The 23,467-nt window shown below is 38.5% G+C and overlaps 1 protein-coding gene across 1 annotated transcript; it reads left to right on the top strand.

The window, feature by feature from the left end:
- Window positions 1-20,965: 20,965 nt before the first annotated feature.
- Window positions 20,966-23,109, top strand: Vom1r22 (vomeronasal 1 receptor 22). The gene is made up of 2 exons (XM_087602861.1): window positions 20,966-21,724; window positions 23,047-23,109. The coding sequence occupies exons 1-2, from the start codon at window positions 20,966-20,968 to the stop codon at window positions 23,107-23,109; spliced, it is 822 nt and encodes a 273-aa protein (XP_087458987.1).
- The last annotated feature ends 358 nt before the right edge of the window (window positions 23,110-23,467 follow it).

Genomic DNA, 23,467 nt, shown 5'->3' with positions numbered 1-23,467 from the left:
TATCATCTGCAAATAGTGATATTTTGACTTCTTCTTTTCCGATCTGTATCCCCTTGACCTGCTTTTGTTGTCTGATTGCTCTGGCTAGAACTTCAAGAACTATATTGAATAAGTAGGGAGAGAGTGGGCAGCCTTGTCTAGTCCCTGATTTTAGTGGGATTGCTTCAAGTTTCTCTCCATTTAGTTTAATGTTAGCAACTGATTTGCTGTATATGGCTTTTACTATATTTAGGTATGGGCCTTGAATTCCTATTCTTTCCAGGGCTTTTATCATGCAGGGGTGTTGAATTTTGTCAAATGCTTTCTCAGCATCTAGTGAAATGATCATGTGGTTTTGTTCTTTCAGTTTGTTTATATAATGGATCACGTTGATGGTTTTCCGTATATTAAACCATCCCTTCATGCCTGGGATGAAGCCTACTTGATCATGGTGGATGATCGTTTTGATGTGCTCTTCGATTCGGTTTGCCAGAATTTTATTGAGTATTTTTGCATCGATATTCATAAGGGAAATTGTTCTGAAGTTCTCTTTCTTTGTTGGGTCTTTGTGTGGTTTAGGTATAAGAGTAATTGTGGCTTCATAGAAGGAATTCGGGAGTGATCCATCTGTTTTAATTTTGTGGAATAGTTTGGATAATATTGGTATGAGGTCTTCTATGAAGGTCTGATAGAATTCTGCACTAAACCCGTCTGGACCTGGGCTCTTTTTGGTTGGGAGACCTTTAATGACTGCTTCTATTTCCTTAGGAGTTATGGGGTTTTTAACTGGTTTATCTGTTCCTGATTTAATTTCGGTACCTGATATTTGTCTAGGAAATTGTCCATTTCCTGTAGATTTTCAAGTTTTGTTGAATATAGGCTTTTATAGTAAGAGCTGATGATTTTTTGAATTTCCTCTGAATCTGTAGTTATGTCTCCCTTTTCATTTCTGATTTTGTTAATTTGGACACACTCTCTGGGTCCTCTCGTTATTCTGGCTAAGGGTTTATCTATCTTGTTGATTTTCTCAAAGAACCAACTTTTGGTTCTGTTGATTCTTTCTATGGTCCTTTTTGTTTCTACTTGGTTGATTTCAGCTCTGAGTTTCATTATTTCCTGCCTTCTACTCCTCCTGGGTGTATTTGCTTCTTTTTTTTCTTGAGCTTTTAGGTGTGCTGTCAAGCTGCTGACATATGCTCTTTCCTGTTTCTTTCTGCAGGCACTCAGCACTATGAGTTTTCCTCTTAGCACAGCTTTCATTGTGTCCCATAAGTTTGGGTATGTTGTACCTTCATTTTCATTAAATTCTAAAAAGTTTTTAATTTCTTTCTTTATTTCTTCCTTGACTAGGTTATCATTGAGTAGAGCATTCTTCAATTTCCACGTATATGTGGGCATTCTTCCCTTATTGTTATTGAAGACCAGTTTTAGGCCGTGGTGGTCCGATAGCACGCATGGGATTATTTCTATCTTTCTGTACCTGTTGAGGCCCGTTTTTTGACCAATTATATGGTCAATTTTGGAGAAAGTACCATGAGGAGCTGAGAAGAAGGTATATCCTTTTGCTTTAGGATAGAATGTTCTATAAATATATGTTAAGTCCATTTGGCTCATGACTTCTCTTAGTCTGTCTACGTCTCTGTGTAATTTCTGTTTCCATGATCTGTCCATTGATGAGAGTGGGGTGTTGAAATCTCCCACTATTATTGTGTGAGGTGCAATGTGTGTTTTGAGCTTTAGTAAGGTTTCTTTTACGTATGTAGGGGCCCTTGTATTTGGGGCATAGATATTTAGGATTGAGAGTTCATCTTGGTTGATTTTTCCTTTGATGAATATGAAGTGTCCTTCCTTATCTTTTTTGATGACTTTTAATTGAAAATTGATTTTATTTGATATTAGAATGGCTACTCCAGCTTGCTTCTTCTGACCATTTGCTTGGAAAGTTGTTTTCCAGCCTTTTCTCTGAGGTAGTGTCTGTCTTTGTCTCTGAGGTGTGTTTCCTGTAGGCAGCAGAATGCAGGGTCCTCGTTGCGTATCCAGTTTGTTAATCTATGTCTTTTTATTGGGGAGTTGAGGCCATTGATGTTGAGAGATATTAAGGAATAGTGATTATTGCTTCCTGTTATATTCATATTTGGATGTGAGGTTATGTTTGTGTGCTTTTTTTCTCTTTGTTTTGTTGCCAAGACGATTAGTTTCTTGCTTCTTCTAGGGTATAGCTTGCCTCCTTATGTTGGGCTTTACCATTTATTATCCTTTGTAGTGCTGGATTTGTAGAAAGATATTGTGTAAATTTGGTTTTGTCATGGAATATCTTGGTTTCTCCATCTATGTTAATTGAGAGTTTTGCAGGATACAGTAACCTGGGCTGGCACCTGCGTTCTCTTAGGGTCTGTATGACATCAGTCCAGGATCTTCTGGCCTTCATAGTTTCTGGCAAGAAGTCTGGTGTGATTCTGATAGGTCTCCCTTTATATGTTACTTGACCTTTTTCCCTTACTGCTTTTAATATTCTTTCTTTATTTTGTGCGTTTGGTGTTTTGACAATTATGTGACGGGAGGTGTTTCTTTTCTGGTCCAATCTATTTGGAGTTCTGTAGGCTTCTTGTATGCCTATGGGTATCTCTTTTTTTAGGTTAGGGAAGTTTTCTTCTATGATTTTGTTGAAGATATTTACTGGTCCTTTGAGCTGGGAGTCTTCACTCTCTTCTATACCTATTATCCTTAGGTTTGATCTTCTCATTGAGTCCTGGACTTCCTGTATGTTTTGGACCAGTAGCTTTTTCCGCTTTACATTATCTTTGACAGTTGAGTCAATAATTTCTAGGGAATCTTCTGCTCCCGAGATTCTCTCTTCCATCTCTTGTATTCTGTTTGTGAGGCTTCTATCTACAGCTCCTTGTCTCTTCTTTTGATTTTCTATATCCAGGGTTGTTTCCATGTGTTCTTTCTTGATTGCTTTTATTTCCATTTTTAATTCCTTCAACTGTTTGATTGTGTTTTCCTGGAATTCTTTCAGGCATTTTTGCGATTCTTCTCTGTAGGCTTCTAATTGTTCTCTAAGGGAGTTCTTCACGTCTTTCTTGAAGGCCTCTAGCATCATGATCAAATATGATTTTGAAACTAGATCTTGCTTTTCTGGTGTGTTTGGATATTCCATGTTTATTTTGGTGGGAGAATTGGGCTCCGATGATGCCATGTAGTCTTGGTTTCTGTTGCTTGGGTTCCTGCGCTTGCCTCCTGCCATCAGATTATCTCTAGTGTTACTTTGTTCTGCTATTTCTGACAGTAGCTAGACTGTCCTATAAGCCTGTGTGTCAGGAGTGCTGTAGACCTGTTTTCCTGTTTTCTTTCAGCCAGTTATGGGGACAGAGTGTTCTGCTTTCGGGCTTGTAGTTTTTCCTCTCTACAGGTCTTTAGCTGTTCCTGTGGGCCTGTGTCTTGTGTTCACCAGGCAGGTCACTTGCAGGGGAAAAGTTGGTCCTACCTGTCACTCCTTCTTTAAATGAGGAAAAAGAATACCCTTGGCAGGGAAGGGAGAGGCAAAGATTAAAACAGAGACTGAAGGAACACCCATTCAGAGCCTGCCCCACATGTGGCCCATACATATACAGCCACCCAATTAGACAAGATGGATGAAGCAAAGAAGTGCAGACCAACAGGAGCCTGATGTAGATCTCTCCTGAGAGACACAGCCAGAATACAGCAAATACAGAGGCGAATGCCAGCACCAAACCACTGAACTGAGAATAGGTCCCCTATTGAAGGAATCAGAGAAAGAACTGGAAGAGCTTGAAGGGGCTCGAGACCCCAAAAGTACAACAATGCCAAGCAACCAGAGCTTCCAGGGACTAAGCCACTACCTAAAGACTATACATGGACTGACCCTGGACTCTGACCCCATAGGTAGCAATGAATATACTAGTAAGAGCACCAGTGGAAGGGGAAGCCCTGGGTCCTGCTAAGACTGAACCCCCAGTGAAATAGTCTATGGGGGGAGGGCGGCAATGGGGGGAGGGTTGGGAGGGGAATACCCATAAGGAAGGGGAGGGGGGAGGGGTATGTTTGCCCGGAAACCGGGAAAGGGAATAACACTCGAAATGTATATAAGAAATACTCAAGTTAATTAAAAAAAAAAAAAACTCAGGTGACAGCAGATGCTGGCGAGGATGCGGAGAAAGAGGAACACTCCTCCATTGTTGGTGGGATTGCAGACTGGTACATCCATTCTGGAAATCAGTCTGGAGGTTCCTCAGAAAATTGGACATTGAACTGCCTGAGGATCCAGCTATACCTCTCTTGGGCATATACCCAAAAGATACCCCAACCTATAAATAGACACATGCTCCACTATGTTCATCGCAGCCTTATTTATAATTGCCAGAATCTGGAAAGAACCCAGATGCCCGTCAACATAGGAATGGATACAGAAAATGTGGTACATATACACAATGGAATATTACTCAGCTATCAAAAACAATGACTTTATGAAATTCGTAGGCAAATGGTTGGATCTGGAAAATATCATCCTGAGTGAGGTAACCCAATCACAGAAAGACATACATGGTATGCACTCATTGATAAGTGGCTATTAGCCCAAATGCTTGAATTACCCTAGATGCCTAGAACAAATGAAACTCAAGACGGATGATCAAAATGTGAATGCTTCACTCCTTCTTTAAAAGGGGAACAAGAATACCCTTGGCAGGGAAGAGAGAGTCAAAGATTAAAACAGACACAGAAGGAACACCCTTTCAGAGCCTGCCCCACATGTGGCCTATACATATACAGCCATCCAATTAGACAAGATGGATGAAGCAAAAGAAAAATAGGCCGACAGGAGCTGGATATAGATCTCTCCTGAGAGACACAGCCAGAATACAGCAAACACAGAGGCGAATGCCAGCAGCAAACCACTGAACTGAGAATAGGACCCCCGTTGAAAGAATCAGATAAAGAACTAGAAGAGCTTGAAGGGGCTCGAGACCCTATGTGTACCACAATGCCAAGAACCAGAGCTTCCAGGGACTAAGCCACTACCTAAGGACTATACATGGACTGACCCTGGACTCTTACCTCATAGGTAGCAATGAATATCCTAGTCAGATCACCAGTGGAAAGGGAAGCCCTGAGTCCTGCTAAGACTGAACCCCCAGTGAACTAGATTGTTGGGGGGAGGGCAGCAATGGGGGGGAGGATGGGGAGGGGAGCACTCATAAAGAATGGGAGGGGGAAGGGGGATGTTTGCCCGGAAACCGGGAAAGGGAATAACACTGGAAATGTATACAAGAAATACTCAAGTTAATAATAATAATAATCAGTATGTGATTCATCTCTGTATCGTCAAATCTTTTCTAGTGATCTACCTGCCTGTCTCTCTACCAATACCGTACAGTTTTTTATCAATATTGCTCTGCAGTATAGCTTGAGGTCAAGCTTGGTGATTTCCCCTGAATTTCTTTTATTATCGACAATGGTTTTTGCTATCCTGTGATTTTTGTTATTCCCTATATATTTGATAATTTCTCTTTCTATCGCTGTGAAGAATTGAGTTGGAATTTTGTTGGGGATTGCATTGATTCTGTAGATTGTTTTGATAAGATGGTCATGTTTACTATGTTAATCCTGCCAATCTCTGAGCATATGAGATCTTTTCATCTTTTGAGGTCTTCTTCACTTTCTCTCTTCAGAGAAATTGTCATACAGATTTTCCCTACCTTGCTTCATGTTAAAGCAAATATTTTGTTTTATTTGTAACTATTGTGAAGGGTATCGTTTCCCTCATTTCTTTTTCAACCCATTTACCCTTTGAGTAGAGGAAAGGTACTGATTTGTTTGAGTTACTTTTCTATCTAGCCTCTTTCCTGAAGTTGTTTCACAGCTATAGGAGTTGATCTAGAATGAAAAGAAGCAAATATACCCACTCTCATTGAGCTTTCTTTGGGAGTCACTTTTGTATACTATCACATCATCTACAAATGTGATAGCAAATTTGTATCCCTTTGATTTCCTTTTGTTGCCTAATTGCTTTGGCTAGGAGCTCTCAGGAACCTTGTCTTGTCTCTGATGCAATTGAATTTCTTCACTTTTCTCTCCATTTAGTTTGATGTTGGCTATTGGTTTGCTGTATGTTGCTTTAATCATATTTAGGTATGGACATTGAATTCCTGATCTCTCCAATACTCTTCGCATGAAAAGATGTTGTGTTTTGTCAAAGGATTTTTCAACATCTAATGAGGTGACCATGTGTTTTTTTCTTTAGTATGTTATACAGTGGTTACACTGAGGGCTATCTGTACATCAAATGATGACTGAATCCCTGGGATGAAGCCTATTTGATCATGGTGAATGATCATTTTGATGTGTTCTTGGATTTGGGTTGCAAGAATTTTATTGAGTATTTTGCATCAGTATTCATGGGGGAAATTGGTCTGAATATCCCTTTTTTGGGTCTTTGGTTGGTTTAGGTAGCAGTATAATTGTGGCTTCATAGAATGTATTGGTTAGTGTTCCTTCTTTTTCTATTTTATGAAATAGTTTGAGAAGTATTCATATAAGGTCCTCTTCAAATATCTAAAAGAATTCTGCATTAAAACCATCTGGTCCTGGGGCTTTTAGTTTGGGAAACTTTTAATGACTGCTTCTATTTCCTTAGGGGCTATGGGACTGCTTAGATGCTTTATCTGATCCTGATTTAACTTTGTTACCTGGTATCTGCCTAGGAAATTGTCCATTTCATCCAGATTTTCCCATTTTGTTGAATATAGGCTTTTGTAGTAGGATCTGATGATTTTTTTTAATTTCCTCAGATTCTGTTGTTATGTCTTCCTTTTCATTTATGATTTTGTTAATTCTCATAATCTCTCTGTACCCTCTGGTTAGTCTGGCCAAGTGGTAATCTAATCTTGTTGGCTTTCTCAAAGAACCAGCTCTTGGTTTTGTTGACTCTTTGTATATCTCTCTTTGTTTCTACTTGGTTGATTTCAGCCCTGAGTTTGATTATTTCCTTCTGTCTGCTCCTCTTGGGTGTCTTTGCTTCTTTTCATTCTAGAGCTTTCAGATGTGTTATTAATCTGCTAGTATATGGTCTCTTAGTACTGCTTTCATTTTGTCCCTTAAGTTTGAGTATGTTGTACCTTCATTTTCATTAAATTCTAAAAAGTATTTTCTTTCTTTCCTTGTTTCTTTCTTTGTTTCTTTCTTTGTTTCTTTCTTTGTTTCTTTCTTTTTCTTTCTTTCTCCCCTAAGAAAGTTATCACTGAGTAGATAGTTGTTTAGCCTCTATGTGTATGTATGTGGGCTTTCTGTTGTTTTTTTTTTACTGTTGAAGATCTGCTTTTTTCCATGGTGATCTGATAGGATGCATTGGATCATTTCAATTTTCTTGTTTTGGTTGAGTTTTGTTTTGTGTTCTTGTATCAATTGAGGGTTGTTTGTGACCAGTTATATGATCAGTTTTGGAGAAGGTACCATGAGGTTGTGAAAACAAGGTATATTCTCTTTATTTAGGGTGAAATGTTCTATAACTATTTACTAAAGCCATTTGGTTCATAACCTATGTTAGTTTCACTGTGTTTCTGTTTAGTTTCTGTTTCTACGACCTGCCCATTGGTGATAGTAGGGTCTTAAAGTCTCTTACTATTATTCTGGAAGGTTCAAAGTGTACTTTGATCTTCAGTAATGTTTCTTTTTTTTTTTTTTTTTTTTAATTAACTTGAGTATTTCTTATATACATTTCGAGTGTTATTCCCTTTCCCGGTTTCCGGGCAAACATCCCCCTCCCCCCTCCCCTTCCTTATGGGTGTTCCCCTCCCAACCCTCCCACCATTGCCGCCCTCCCCCCATAGACTAGTTCACTGGGGGTTCAGTCTTAGCAGGACCCAGGGCTTCCCCTTCCACTGGTGCTCTTACTAGGATATTCATTGCTACCTATGGGGTCAGAGTCCAGGGTCAGTCCATGTATAGTCTTTAGGTAGTGGCTTAGTCCCTGGAAGCTCTGGTTGCTTGGCATTGTTGTACTTTTGGGGTCTCCAGCCCCTTCAAGCTCTTCCAGTTCTTTCTCTGATTCCTTCAATAGGGGACCTATTCTCAGTTCAGTGGTTTGCTGCTGGCATTCGCCTCTGTATTTGCTGTATTCTGGCTGTGTCTCTCAGGAGCGATCTACATCCGGCTCCTGTCGGTCTGCACTTCTTTGCTTCATCCATCTTGTCTAATTGGGTGGCTGTATATGTATGGGCCAAATGTGGGACAGGCTCTGAATGGGTGTTCCTTCAGTCTCTGTTTTAATCTTTGCCTCTCCCTTCCCTGCCAAGGGTATTCTTTTTCCTCATTTAAAGAAGGAGTGAAGCATTCACATTTTGATCATCCGTCTTGAGTTTCGTTTGTTCTAGGGATCTAGGGTAATTCAAGCATTTGGGCTAATAGCCACTTATCAATGAGTGCATACCATGTATGTCTTTCTGTGATTGGGTTAGTTCACTCAGGATGATATTTTCCAGTTCCAACCATTTGCCTACGAATTTCATAAACTCGTTGTTTTTGATAGCTGAGTAGTATTCCATTGTGTAGATGTACCACATTTTCTGTATCCATTCATCTGTTGAAGGGCATCTGGGTTCTTTCCATTTTCTGGCTATTATAAATAAGGCTGCAATGAACATAGTGGAGCACGTGTCTCTTTTATATGTTGAGGCATCTTTTGGGTATATGCCCAAGAGAGGTATAGCTGGATCCTCAGGCAGTTCAATGTCCAATTTTCTGAGGAACCTCCAGACTGATTTCCAGAATGGTTTTACCAGTCTGCAATCCCACCAACAATGGAGGAGTGTTCCTCTTTCTCCACAACCTCGCCAGCATCTGCTGTCACCTGAGTTTTTGATCTTAGCCAATCGCACTGGTGTGAGGTGAAATCTCAGGGTTGTTTTGATTTGCATTTCCCTTATGACTAAAGATGTTGAACATTTCTTTAGGTGTTTCTCAGCCATTCGGCATTCCTCAGCTGTGAATTCTTTGTTTAGCTCTGAACCCCATTTTTTAATAGGGTTATTTGTTTCCCTGCGGTCTAACTTCTTGAGTTCTTTGTATATTTTGGATATAAGGCCTCTATCTGTTGTAGGGTTGGTAAAGATCTTTTCCCAATCTGTTGGTTGCCGTTTTGTCCTAACCACAGTGTCCTTTGCCTTACAGAAGCTTTGCAGTTTTATGAGATCCCATTTGTCGATTCTTGATCTTAGAGCATAAGCCATTGGTGTTTTGTTCAGGAAATTTTTTCCAGTGCCTATGTGTTCCAGATGCTTCCCTAGTTTTTCTTCTATTAGTTTGAGTGTGTCTGGTTTGATGTGGAGGTCCTTGATCCACTTGGACTTAAGCTTTGTACAGGGTGATAAGCATGGATCGATCTGCATTCTTCTACATGTTGCCCTCCAGTTGAACCAGCACCATTTGCTGAAAATGCTATCTTTTTTCCATTGGATGGTTTTGGCTCCTTTGTCAAAAATCAAGTGACCATAGGTGTGTGGGTTCATTTCTGGGTCTTCAATTCTATTCCATTGGTCTATCTGTCTGTCTCTGTACCAATACCATGCAGTTTTTATCACTATTGCTCTGTAATACTGCTTGAGTTCAGGGATAGTGATTCCCCCTGAAGTCCTTTTATTGTTGAGGATAGCTTTAGCTATCCTGGGTTTTTTGTTATTCCAGATGAATTTGCAAATTGTTCTGTCTAACTCTTTGAAGAATTGGATTGGTATTTTGATGGGGATTGCATTGAATCTGTAGATTGCTTTTGGTAAAATGGCCATTTTTACTATATTAATCCTGCCAATCCATGAGCATGGGAGATCTTTCCATCTTCTGAGGTCTTCTTCAATTTCTTTCTTCAGTGTCTTGAAGTTCTTATTGTACAGATCTTTTACTTGCTTGGTTAAAGTCACACCGAGGTACTTTATATTATTTGGGTCTATTATGAAGGGTGTCGTTTCCCTAATTTCTTTCTCGGCTTGTTTCTCTTTTGTATAGAGGAAGGCAACTGATTTATTTGAGTTAATTTTATACCCAGCCACTTTGCTGAAGTTGTTTATCAGCTTTAGTAGTTCTCTGGTGGAACTTTTGGGATCACTTAAATATACTATCATATCATCTGCAAATAGTGATATTTTGACCTCTTCTTTTCCGATCTGTATCCCCTTGATCTCCTTTTGTTGTCTGATTGCTCTGGCTAGAACTTCAAGAACTATATTGAATAAGTAGGGAGAGAGTGGGCAGCCTTGTCTAGTCCCTGATTTTAGTGGGATTGCTTCAAGTTTCTCTCCATTTAGTTTAATGTTAGCAACTGGTTTGCTGTATATGGCTTTTACTATGTTTAGGTATGGGCCTTGAATTCCTATTCTTTCCAGGACTTTTATCATGAAGGGGTGTTGAATTTTGTCAAATGCTTTCTCAGCATCTAATGAAATGATCATGTGGTTCTGTTCTTTCAGTTTGTTTATATAATGGATCACGTTGATGGTTTTCCGTATATTAAACCATCCCTGCATGCCTGGGATGAAGCCTACTTGATCATGGTGGATGATTGTTTTGATGTGCTCTTGAATTCGGTTTGCCAGAATTTTATTGAGTATTTTTGCGTCGATATTCATAAGGGAAATTGGTCTGAAGTTCTCTTTCTTTGTTGTGTCTTTGTGTGGTTTAGGTATAAGAGTAATTGTAGATTCGTAGAAGAAATTCGGTAGGGCTCCATCTGTTTCAATTTTGTGGAATAGTTTGGATAATATTGGTATGAGGTCTTCTATGAAGGTTTGATAGAATTCTGCACTAAACCCATCTGGACCTGGGCTCTTTTTGGTTGGGAGACCTTTAATGACTGCTTCTATTTCCTTAGGAGTTATGGGGTTGTTTAACTGGTTTATCTGTTCCTGATTTAAATTTGATACCTGGTATCTGTCTAGGAAATTGTCCATTTCCTGAAGATTTTCAAATTTTGTTGAATATAGGTTTTTATAGTAAGATCTGATGATTTTTTGAATTTCCTCTGAATCTGTAGTTATGTCTCCCTTTTCATTTCTGATTTTGTTAATTTGGACGCACTCTCTGTGTCCTCTCGTTAGTCTGGCTAAGGGTTTATCTATCTTGTTGATTTTCTCAAAGAACCAACTTTTGGTCCTGTTGATTCTTTCTATGGTCCTTTTTGTTTCTACTTGGTTGATTTCAGCTCTGAGTTTGATTATTTCCTGCCTTCTACTCCTCCTGGGTGTATTTGCTTCTTTTTGTTCTAGAGCTTTTAGGTGTGCTGTCAAGCTGCTGACATATGCTCTTTCCTGTTTCTTTCTGCAGGCACTCAGCGCTATGAGTTTTCCTCTTAGCACAGCTTTCATTGTGTCCCATAAGTTTGAGTATGTTGTATCTTCATTTTCATTAAATTCTAAAAAGTTTTTAATTTCTTTCTTTATTTCTTCCTTGACCAGGTTATCATTGAGTAGAGCATTGTTCAATTTCCACGTATATGTGGGCATTCTTCCCTTATTGTTATTGAAGACCAGTTTTAGGCCATGGTGGTCCGATAGCACGCATGGGATTATTTCTATCTTTCTGTACCTGTTGAGGCCCGTTTTTTGACCAATTATATGGTCAATTTTGGAGAAAGTACCATGAGGAGCTGAGAAGAAGGTATATCCTTTTGCTTTAGGATAGAATGTTCTATAAATATCCGTTAAGTCCATTTGGCTCATGACTTCTCTTAGTCTGTCGACATCACTGTTTAATTTCTGTTTCCATGATCTGTCCATTGATGAGAGTGGGGTGTTGAAATCTCCCACTATTATTGTGTGAGGTGCAATGTGTGTTTTGAGCTTTAGTAAGGTTTCTTTTACGTATGTAGGTGCCCTTGTATTTGGGGCATAGATATTTAGGATTGAGAGTTCATCTTGGTGGATTTTTCCTTTGATGAATATGAAGTGTCCTTCCTTATCTTTTTTGATGACTTTTAGTTGGAAATTGATTTTATTTGATATTAGAATGGCTACTCCAGCTTGCTTCTTCTGACCATTTGCTTGGAAAGTTGTTTTCCAGCCTTTCACTCTGAGGTAGTGTCTGTCTTTGTCTCTGAGGTGTGTTTCCTGTAGGCAGCAGAATGCAGGGTCCTCGTTGCGTATCCAGTTTGTTAATCTATGTCTTTTTATTGGGGAGTTGAGGCCATTGATATTGAGAGATATTAAGGAATAGTGATTATTGTTTCCCTTTATATTCATATTTGGATGTGAGGTTATGTTTGTGTGCTTTCATTCTCTTTGTTTTGTTGCCAAGACGATTAGTTTCTTGCTTCTTCTAGGGTATAGCTTGCCTCCTTATGTTGGGCTTTACCATTTATTATCCTTTGTAGTGCTGGATTTGTAGAAAGATATTGTGTAAATTTGGTTTTGTCATGGAATATCTTGGTTTCTCCATCAATGTTAATTGAAAGTTTTGCTGGATACAGTAACCTGGGCTGGCATTTGTGTTCTCTTAGGGTCTGTATGACATCAGTCCAGGATCTTCTGGCCTTCATAGTTTCTGGCGAGAAGTCTGGTGTGATTCTGATAGGTCTCCCTTTATATGTTACTTGACCTTTTTCCCTTACTGCTTTTAATATTCTTTCTTTATTTTGTGCGTTTGGTGTTTTGACAATTATGTGACGGGAGGTGTTTCTTTTCTGGTCCAATCTATTTGGAGTTCTGTAGGCTTCTTGTATGCCTATGGGTATCTCTTTTTTTAGGTTAGGGAAGTTTTCTTCTATGATTTTGTTGAAGATATTTACTGGTCCTTTGAGCTGGGAGTCTTCACTCTCTTCTATACCTATTATCCTTAGGTTTGATCTTCTCATTGAGTCCTGGATTTCCTGTATGTTTTGGACCAGTAGCTTTTTCCGCTTTACATTATCTTTGACAGTTGAGTCAATGATTTCTATGGAATCTTCTGCTCCTGAGATTCTCTCTTCCATCTCTTGTATTCTGTTGGTGAAGCTTGTATCTACAGCTCCTTGTCTCTTCTTTTGGTTTTCTATATCCAGGGTTGTTTCCATGTGTTCTTTCTTGATTGCTTCTATTTCCGTTTTTAATTCCTTCATCTGTTTGATTGTGTTTTCCTGGAATTCTTTCAGGGATTTTTGCCATTCCTCTCTGTAGGCCTCTACTTGTTTATTAATGATTTCCTGTGTTTCCCTAAGTGTGTTCATGTCTTTCTTGAAGTCCTCCAGCATCATGATCAAATATGATTTTGAAACTAGATCTTGCTTTTCTGGTGTGTTTGGATATTCCATGTTTGTTTTGGCGGGAGAATTGGGCTCCGATGATGGCATGCAGTCTTGGTTTCTGTTGCTTGGGTTCCTGCGCTTGCCTCTCGCCATCAGATTATCTCTAGTGTTACTTTGTTCTGCTATTTCTGACAGTGGCTAGACTGACCTATAAGCCTGTGTGTCAGGAGTGCTGTAGACCTGTTTTCCTCTCTTTCAGTCAGTTATGGGGACAGTGTGTTCTGCTTTCCGGCGTGTAGTTTTTCCTCTCTACAGGTCTTCAGCTGTTCCTGTGGGCCTGTGTCTTGAGTTCACCAGGCAGCTTTCTTGCAGCAGAAAATTTGGTCTTACCTGTGGTCCCGAGGCTCAGGTTCGCTCGTGGGGTGCTGCCCAGGGGCTCTCTGCAGCGGCAGCAACCAGGAAGACCTGTGCCGCCCCTTCCGGGAGCTTCAGTGCACCAGGGTTCCAGATGGTCTTTGGCTTTTTCCTCTGGCGTCCGAGATGTGTGTGCAGGGAGCAGTCTCTTCTGGTTTCCCAGGCTTGTCTGCCTCTCTGAAGGTTTAGCTCTCCCTCCCACGGGATTTGGGTGCAGAGAACTGTTTATCCGGTCTGTTTCTTTCAGGTTCCGGCGGTGTCTCAGGCGCAGAAGTCCTGCCGCTCCTGGGCCCTCCCCCACGGGAGCCCAGAGGCCTTATACAGTTTCCTCATGGGCCAGGGATGTGGGCAGGGGTGAGCAGTGTTGGTGGTCTCTTCCGCTCTGCAGCCTCAGGAGTGCCCACCTGACCAGGCGGTTGGGTCTCTCTCTCACCGGGTCTGGGAGCAGAGAGCTGCTGCGGGCCGGGATCCGCGGGTGTGGGACTTCCGGTAAACACAGACCGTGCCTCCTAGAGAAATTCTGCTTCCGTGTCCCAAGCTCACCAGGCAGCTTTCTTGCAGCAGAAAATTTGGTCTTACCTGTGGTCCCGAGGCTCAGGTTCGCTCGTGGGGTGCTGCCCAGGGGCTCTCTGCAGCGGCAGCAACCAGGGAGACCTGTGCCGCCCCCCAGTAATGTTTCTTTTACAAACGTGGGTACCCTTGCATTTGGGGCATAGATGTTCAGAACTGAGTGTTCTTCTTGGTAGATTTTTTTCCTTTGATGAATATGTAGTGTCCTTCCCGATCTTTTTGATAACTTTTAGTTGAAATTCTATTTTATTCGATACTAGAATTGCTACACTAGCTTGCTTCTTTAGACCATTTGCCTGGAATTTTTTTCCAGCCTCTTACCTTGAGGTAGTGTCTGTTTTTGTCACTGATGTATGTTTCCTGTGTGCAGCAAAATGCATGGTCCTGTTTATATATCCAGTATCCTTAGTCTATATCTTTTTATTGGGGAATTGAATGCAATGATTTTCAGAAATGTTACGTACCAATGATTGTTGCTTCCTCTTAGTTTTGTTGTTAGAGGTGGAATTATGCTTGTGTGGTTCTCTTCTTTTGGGTTTGTTTGAGAAGATTAGTTTCTTGTTTCCCTCCTTTTGTTAAAGTTTTCTTTCTGTTTTCTTCTGTAGGGTTCGATTGGTGAAAAGATATTGTTTAAATTTAGTTTTGTCATGCTATATCTTGGTTTCTCACTCTATGGTAACTGAGAGTTTTGCTGGGTATAGTTGCCTGGGCTGGCATTTGTTTTCTCTTAGGGTCTCTATGACATCTGCCCAAGATCTTCTGGCTTTCAGAGTCTCTTTTGAGAAGTCTGATGTAATTGTAATGGGTCTCCCTTTATATGTTACTTGACCTTCTTCCCTTACTGCTTTCAATATTCTTTCTTTTTTCCTGTGCCTTTGGTGTTTTATTTATTTTGTGATGGGAGTGTGTCTTCTTGTAGACAAAAATGCATGGCAAGAATCTGTATAGTAGCACAGATACATTACTACATAAGAGATTAACTTTACAGGTAATACGAAATAACTCACAAAATAAACACTTTTCTCTTTTTAGTTTTTTTCTTTTTTAAATTTTTTTTACTAGACATATTTCTTTATTTACATTTCAAATGTTGTTCCCCTTCCCAGTTTCCTGTCCATAAGCCACCATTTCCTCCCCTTCCACTCCCCCATAAGGGTATAACCCCTATGCATCCCCCTTATTGCCACCCATATTCCCCTGCACTGGGAGTCTAACCTTGGCAGGACCTAGGGCTTCCCCTTCCCCTGGTGCCCCAACAAGGCCATTCTCTGCTACATATGCAATTGGAGCCCTGCGTCAGTCCCTGTATAGTCTTTTGGTAGTGGTTTAGTCCCTGGAAGCTCTAGTTCATTGGCATTGTTGTTTTTATGGGGTTGCAAACTCCTACAACTCTTTCAATACTTCCTCTAATTCCCCCCAAAGTATTCTCATTTCGGTGCTTTGCTGCTACAATTGACCTCTGTATTGGGCGTGCTCTGGAAGTGACTCTCAGAAGAGATCTATATCTGGTCCCTTTCAGCATGCATTTTCTAGCTTTATCAATCTTATCTAGCTTTGGTGGAGATATATATATATATGGGCCACATGTGAGGCAGGCTCTGAATGGCCATTCCTTGAGGTGCTGCTCTAAAATTTGCTTTCATATCCCCTCCTGTGGTTATTTTTCCCCTTTTAATAAGGAGTGGGAGCATCCCCATTTTGATCATCATTCTTCTTGAGCTTCCTGTGGTCTGTGAATTGCATCTTGAGTAATTCGAACTTTTTGGCTAATATCCACTTATCAATGAGTGCATACCAAGTGTGTTTTTCTGTGAATTAGTAACCTCACTCAGGATGATATTTTCTAGTTCATTCCATTTGCCTATGAATTTCATGAAGTCATTGTTTTTGATAGCTGAGTAGTACTCCATTGTGTAGATGTACCACATTTTTTAATCCATTCCTCTGTTGAAGGGCATCTGGGTTCTTTCCAGCTTCTGGCTATTATAAATAATGCTGCTATGAACATAGTGGAGCATGTGTCTTTGTTGTATGTTGGAGCATCTTTTGGGTATATTAAAATTTTGTTTTAGGGCAATAAAAGTACAAAACTATTTTTATAAAATAAAAATGGAAACTGGAGGAAAGACTCGAGGAGTAGAGGGGGATTGCAACTCCATAGGAAGAACAATGTCAGCTGACTGGACCAACCACTGTGCCCCTGGTCTAGACCACCAACCAAGGAGGGATCTCTGGCTCCAGATACCTGTGTAGCAAAGAATGGCTTTGTCTGACATCAATGTGAGAGGAGGCTCTTGGTCCTATGGATGTTTGATGCCCCAGTGTAGAAGGATATTGGATTTTTGGTGCAGTAGTGTTGGAGTAACTTCATAGATGCGATGCAGGGGTGAGAGAGGACAGATGTGGGATGGGGGTGGGGATTATGCTGGGGTAACTAGGAACAGGGATATCATTTGATATGTAAACATATTTAATGATTAATTAAAAACATTAATTAAAAATATAAGAGAAAAAACAAATACTGAGGTTATTCTCCAATTCAACTCTGTATTCATTGATATAACATGGGGTTATTACTGTGTAGATTGGAAACCATAAATACACATGAAGAATGCCAGAATTCAGGGGTATAAGTCTCAAACATGGAAGAAGTTAGCAAGATTTTTATGACTCTAGTATGCTTTAGTCCTTCTCCTACCTTGGAGAGATGTGTAACACATCCTTCACATTCCTCAAGATTTTACTGTTAGTGTCCATCTGGGTTTAAATATCTCAATGGTATGACTGCTCCCACAGGATTTCTTCAGGGTAAATATTTTTAAATTTTCATGCATTTTTCATGCACTTCTTTTCCTGTACATAACCCCCTATCTATATTCTTGTATGCAACATAAATAAAACTCATTGGTTCAGAAAGTTGAATTTTTGTGTTCTGCATCTATTCACGTTCATCTGTTCCTCATCTAAAGTAAGGAGAATTTTTCTTTCATATTTCCACCAGAATGGTATCTCACAACGTACCTATACTGAAAAGAAAAACATAAAAGGAAGGTAATATCATGATTGGTCACCAAAGTTATGTATGTGATGCTGACTTTACCAAGCAGAATAGTACTCTTTGGTTTACAAGAGAACTCAGAAGAAAATTATGATTTCTATACTAGCCTTATTGTAGAGTTCCTCCTTCCAACCTAATTCTATTCTCTGAGAATTATACCTCATGGTTGGAGCCCATCTATCCCTGTCTTTGCACATTCATTTTTCTACTACAGACTGCTTACGGGCCACTTTTCACCACATCATTACATTTGAGGCCACCACCTATTGGTGTAGACATGATCCACTTAGCCCTTTACTACAGCATCTTTCATCTTTTCCTCCTAGGCCATACCTGTTCCTTTCACCACCCACTGGACTTGCTGAAGCACTTCCTACTAGGGATTCCACAGTGACCATATTACTTGATCCTAAGAGGGCAACAGCAACAACAACAACAAAAAATGAACAGAATGGAGGCAAGACATACTATTACTACCAAGAAACATATCAAAGATTATAATTGCACATACTCAAAAACTCAAACATGGCTATCTAAGACAAAATGTCTCCACCAGAACTCAATTACCTTATTACAGTAAACCTTGAAAAATTAAATTAAGCTGAATCACAAAACAGATTTGTGTATGTTTAAGCACACTGAGGAAGATAGTAAATTACATAATGAAGATTGTGAATACATAAAAAATAATAAATAAAATAGCAAATACAGTTCAAGACAAGAAATAGAAACAGAACTACTGTAGAAAACCCAAACTGAAATAAAACCAAAAAATGATGTTAAACCAAAGTCTGAGAGATCAATTTTACCAATATAGTACAAAACATGAAAAAAGAGAGTTTCTGTTGTTGAAAACAAGATAGAATAAGCGTACACCTCAGGAAAAGAAAATGTTAAATCTGAGAAACTACAGGCACAAAACATTTAGAAAATCTGGGAGTCTGCATAAAGAACAAAATATGTAAATATCAGAGATAGAGAAGGGAGAAGAAAGCTAAATCAAACACATTGAAATTCTTCACAAAATCAATAATAAAATTGATAACCTTGAGATGGAGGTTCTTATCAAGGTACACAATTCATAAAGAGCTCCAAGTAAACAAGATCAGAAAATAAATTACCTATGACACATAATTCTAAAAGTATTCAACAGAACAATGAAAGAGTATTAAAGTCTTAAGTGGAAAAAGACCAATCCCATTTAAAGGCAGACCTAATAGAATAATATTCAATTTCTGAATTGAAACTCTACAAAGCAGAATTACTTGGATAAACCTTCTACAAATTCTAAAGTATTACAGATTCCAGAGCAGAATATTATACACAACAATATTATCCATCCTGTGAAGAAAGAAAACCTAACACTATAAAAACAAATGTAAGTCTTTCTATCTATCTATCTATCTATCTATCTATCATCTATGAATCCATCCATATCTTCAGATAGCAGTAGAAAGAAACTTTCATTTTGAGGAGGTTAATCACACTCAAGAAGGCACAATAAATTAACAATCACTGAAAAGTAAGTTAAAAGGAAACAAGAACACACACCATAAGAAACAATATATCAGAAGTCAATAAACATTGATCATTAATAACACTCAATGTTAAGGGTCTCAAAATTCCAATGATAGGACACAGATTTACATATTGGACTAGGAAGGTGGACACATCTTTATCGTACCTCCACTAATGTCACCTCACCATCAAGGATAGGTACTAACAATAGAAGAACAGTATCTAAAGGTACTAATATAAAACATGGAAAGAACTAAAAAAACCCAATTAAAAACAAGAGAACAACCCAATTAAAAATGGAGAAATAACTAGCCAAAAGAACTCTAAAAAGATGAAATAGAAATGGCTGAAAAACCCTTGAAGAAATGTTCAACATCACTAGTCATCTCTGTAATGCGAACAAAAATAACTCTGACATTTCATCTTACAGAGTTAAGTATGTCCATGGTCAGTAAAACAAATCTTAGATGATTGTAAGATGATTTAAGGAAAAGAAAAACCAATTGCTGGTGGGAAACCAAAGCTGTTAGAGAAATCATTGCCTGAATGACAACATTCACACAATCCTCCCGGTCCTCTGACTTTCAAAATTTTTCCATGTTCTAGTGAGAATATTCTGTGAGCCTAACAGAGAAAAAATGATTCAGATTTCCTATATAAAGTTGCGCATTCAGTTTCTTATTCTAATCTTCAGTAGCAATGCTTCTCTGTGTTCACTACTTAGTGCAATAAAAAGCTTCTCTTCATTGAATGTTGGAGAAGCACAAACATATATAAATATGTATTTTACACGTATGTATACTTATGTATATCTATATATTATGTACGTAAGAGAACCAACACACACACAGAGTCAGAGCCAAAGACAGACATCTACAGAGACAGAAGATTAACAACATGGACACTTAAAAATGTTAATAAGTTCTTATTGGTGCCTAGATTTCTCTAAATATGTTTTTGTTTTGTTTTGTTTTTTATACAATGTAACATAAAAATGTATCATTTGAAGAAGTACTCCTATCCAACAAGTGAAGTTGGTTAACCTTTAAATGATCTTTCTAGTGTTGCTTTTGTGTGAATATTTGCTTCAAGGTCAATAACATGCACTATAGTGTAGACTGGATAAGACAGTTGATACTGTTTTTTTACCAAACACTCTAGATAATACTGTGTATCACTGTAAAGGGTAGCCAATGGATCTATTTTGTCAGTTCAAAATTAATTTCTGTATCCTACAGTCAAAATATGTGCTGTCTATATCAATTAAGCATTATAGTCTAGTTATAGAACTTACCAATATCAATGGCAAATATTTGAATTTGTTTATTTCTACTGTAACCTATTGAGTTAGTACATAGTATGGAGGAAAAGTCACTAGTTAAGCTCCTTCCAAAAAACGTAAATGACTGCCTTTGAAGAGCATCAAAATGAATGATTTGGATTTTTAAAAAGGTAAAGGAAACACAGTGGTGGGAAAACTCCGCACAGCCAAGCTACATATATCTCACTCTATAATCTTCTTGGAACTAAAATGATGGAGCAACTTACAGAGATGAGGTACAGAAAAAAAACCCTCTCTTCTGTGCTTGTTCCTACTGAGAAAAAGTAGAAACTCAATGAGACACACAATTCACTGTCAGTCTTTCCCAGTTCAGTGTTTTCAGTTCCCTCTGTGCAAGATGCTGTCTGCCACCAGGGATCAAGGATAAGTTAAGAAGAGTCTCCTAAATTGGTCTAACATTAACTTATGTCACACTGGGAAGAGACTTTTAATTGCCTTCTCTAAATATCACTTTACAGGGAGAACACTGAGAAAATGTGTGGCTCCTTGATATGACACATTGCTACAGCAGGTGAAATAATAACTAGGTCTGAGGGGAGGGAAAATCAAAGATTTCATAGGCCTGTATCTAAGGCACTTGGTACCTGACTACAACTAAAATCCTGACCACGCAGCCAGGCACTGAGATCAGCATCCTATCAAGTAAAAGATTTTAGTGGCTATAATCGATTGCCACTGGCAGAAACCTTTAACTTACTAATGGCAAAGGGGCAGAATCCTGTGGCACACTAATGGCAAAAATATGAGGAAGACCATGTATTCATGAATATATGTATATGTATGTATGTATGTATGTATGTATTTGAAGGCTGGCCTCATCTTCCCTGACAGTGTTTGGCTGAGAGCTGGATGCAACATCATGGCAGCCAGTGAAGTGGCTGTAGGAGGGATCTTCTTGTTACAGACTGTGGTTGGGTTTCTGGGCAATTGTTTTCTCTTCCACCATTATCTATTGCTTAACTTCAATGGGTTTAGGCTAAGGTCCAGATACTGGATTGTGATACACTTGAGTATAGCCAACATCTTAATTCTGTTGTGTAAAGGAGTGCCACAGACAATGTTGTCTTTTGGGTTAAAAGACTTCCTCAGTGACTTTGGATGCAAAGGGACTTACTATCTCCACAGAGTTGGCAGGGGTGTGTCCATAGGCAGCACTACCTTCCTGAGTGTCTACCAAGCCATCACTATTAGCCCATTGGAATCCAGATGTTCAGAGTTTAAAGGAAGACGACAAGAACAAATTGGTTCTTCTGTTTACCTAAGTTGGATTCTGTACATGCTTATCAGTAGCGTTAACCTTGTGTATGTGAGAGCAAAATACATCAAGAACGACACAGCAAATATAATAGATATGGGATACTGTGTTACTACTGCAGATAAAATCAGAGACTTACTGTATGTAGCACTGTTTTCAGTTCCTGATTTTCTTTTTATGGGGTTCATGGTCTGGGCTAGCACCATTACGGTTCTCATACTTCATAGGCACAAGCAGAAAATGCAACACATGTCCAGTGCCAAAGTATCTTCCAGATCATCTCCTGAGACAAAAGCTGTCCAAACCATCCTTCTCCTGGTGAGCACTTTTGTCTTCTTTTACACACTTTCCTGCATCTTTATTGTATGTATAACTTTTTCTAGTCATCACAAATGGCTGTTGGTGAATGTTTTTGTATTACTTTCTGGATGTTTCCCAACTGTCAGCCCCTTCTTAATCTTAAGACCTGAGTCTACTGTGTTCATGAGTTTTTCTTTTATCTCTACAAAAAAAAAAAAGAAACAAGCAGGGGGATATTATCTTAAAATGAACATATAATTTGAAAGCTTTTTAAAAATGTATTGTTTTTATAATTACACCATATTTTTGTAAGTGGAGGAGAGCCACCATTTATTATGAAGACAAATGACTCATTAAAATAAGCCTTTGCATTGTGAATATGTGCATGAAGTATAAGTATTAATATTTTAATACATATATGTCTGAGCATACTCTTATTCATGTGGCATTAATTATTGTTCACTCAATATTTAAAAATACACTGTGCAACTTATAGAAGTATAAAATGTCTCAAAAGACATTAAAGCTATAGATTTTAGGTTTTACAAAGTTGTAAGAGTGATAACATGTTTTAACAAAAAAGTAAGTTATTTTATATTTTAGTGCTATATTTTGTAAGAAACTTGTTAAAAGAATTTATTTTTATTAACTTTAAGACTATTTTCAAGGTATGTTTTTCAAACAGCCAATTTACACAGTGAAGTGATATGCTTGTTGAATAGCTCTCAGGTGCTTTCATAATCAGGTGATATCATAATCATAATATTATGAACATTTATTAACTTAAATCTCAATCTGTTACCCATTTTATTTCCTTTATCTGTTCATTCCACCTTCTAACATTAATGTCCATAATTCTGTATCCCTGTTTTTATATTTACATTCATACTTTATGCTCTTTAATGGGTTTATTTTCCAACAAGATATTCTATGACATTAAAATATAGGTTTCCTTTTGGTGTAAATCTTTAAAATACTGATCTGAATTCATTGCATGTGAGTCAACCACAAATTGCTCAATGCTTTTCCAAAATTGGACACATGTCTGCATGCTGCTCATTCTTGGAGACACCCTGTTGTCAGTCTACAAGATTCCTTCTCATTTTCTTCTACAACTACACTAATTAAAGCTTATAATATGACAGGCATATCCTATATTTCCATAACATTTTCATTTTATTTCTGGAGAAATATAGTTTGTAATGTTTTATATTGAATACATTTCCATATGCTTTATTGTTCTCTGTATTTTCTCATGTTTGTTTTGGAATTGATCTCCACTTATATTAGGTCTTCGGTTTAAGCCTTGTTCTCTCAATGCAAGTGTGCAATGAGTTGGTGAGTATTTTTAAGCATTAATTAGACATTTTCTGTGTTGATGGTAGATTCCCCAATCTGAAGATTCAGGGATGGTGGAAACAGTTTGTAGTTCCCAAGAGGGCATTTAGATATTCGAGAATGTAGTTCACTGCTTTTCTGTCAGTCATTTGGCAACCTGATTTCTTATACACACAATATCACCCTGCCTAGAAGTGACATTAGCCAAAACATCATGGAGTCTCCCCCTTAAATCATCAATCAAGACAATGTACAAAATATTGTACCATGGGATAATATATTATAGTCAGTTTTCCAGATAATGTTGCCTCATACAAAATAGCACTAGCAAGTGTCAATTTGACATAAAACTAGAAAGGCCAACAGATTTCTTATCAATGTGGCACATAAATTTATGCAAATCATTTATATTCCTGTCCAGCCTCAAGAACTCATCACCATATTAACATTGATATAATAATATAAAGC

Source organism: Rattus norvegicus, chromosome 1, assembly GCF_021556685.1.
Source record: "Rattus norvegicus strain SHRSP/BbbUtx chromosome 1, alternate assembly SHRSP_T2T, whole genome shotgun sequence".
NCBI classification, from domain to species: domain Eukaryota; kingdom Metazoa; phylum Chordata; class Mammalia; order Rodentia; family Muridae; genus Rattus; species Rattus norvegicus.
Note: the sequence above shows the minus strand (reverse complement) of the source record. Positions and strands in the feature narration are given on the sequence as shown.

What these genes read in the sequence shown, in the direction of transcription:
- Vom1r22 (XM_087602861.1), top strand. Translation starts at nt 20,966, where the DNA reads ATGGCAGCCAGTGAAGTGGCTGTAGGAGGGATCTTCTTGTTACAGACT. An exon ending in CACTTTCCTGCATCTTTATT is followed by an intron (nt 21,725 to 23,046) that starts GTATGTATAACT and finishes TGTTGATGGTAG; the next exon opens with ATTCCCCAATCTGAAGATTC.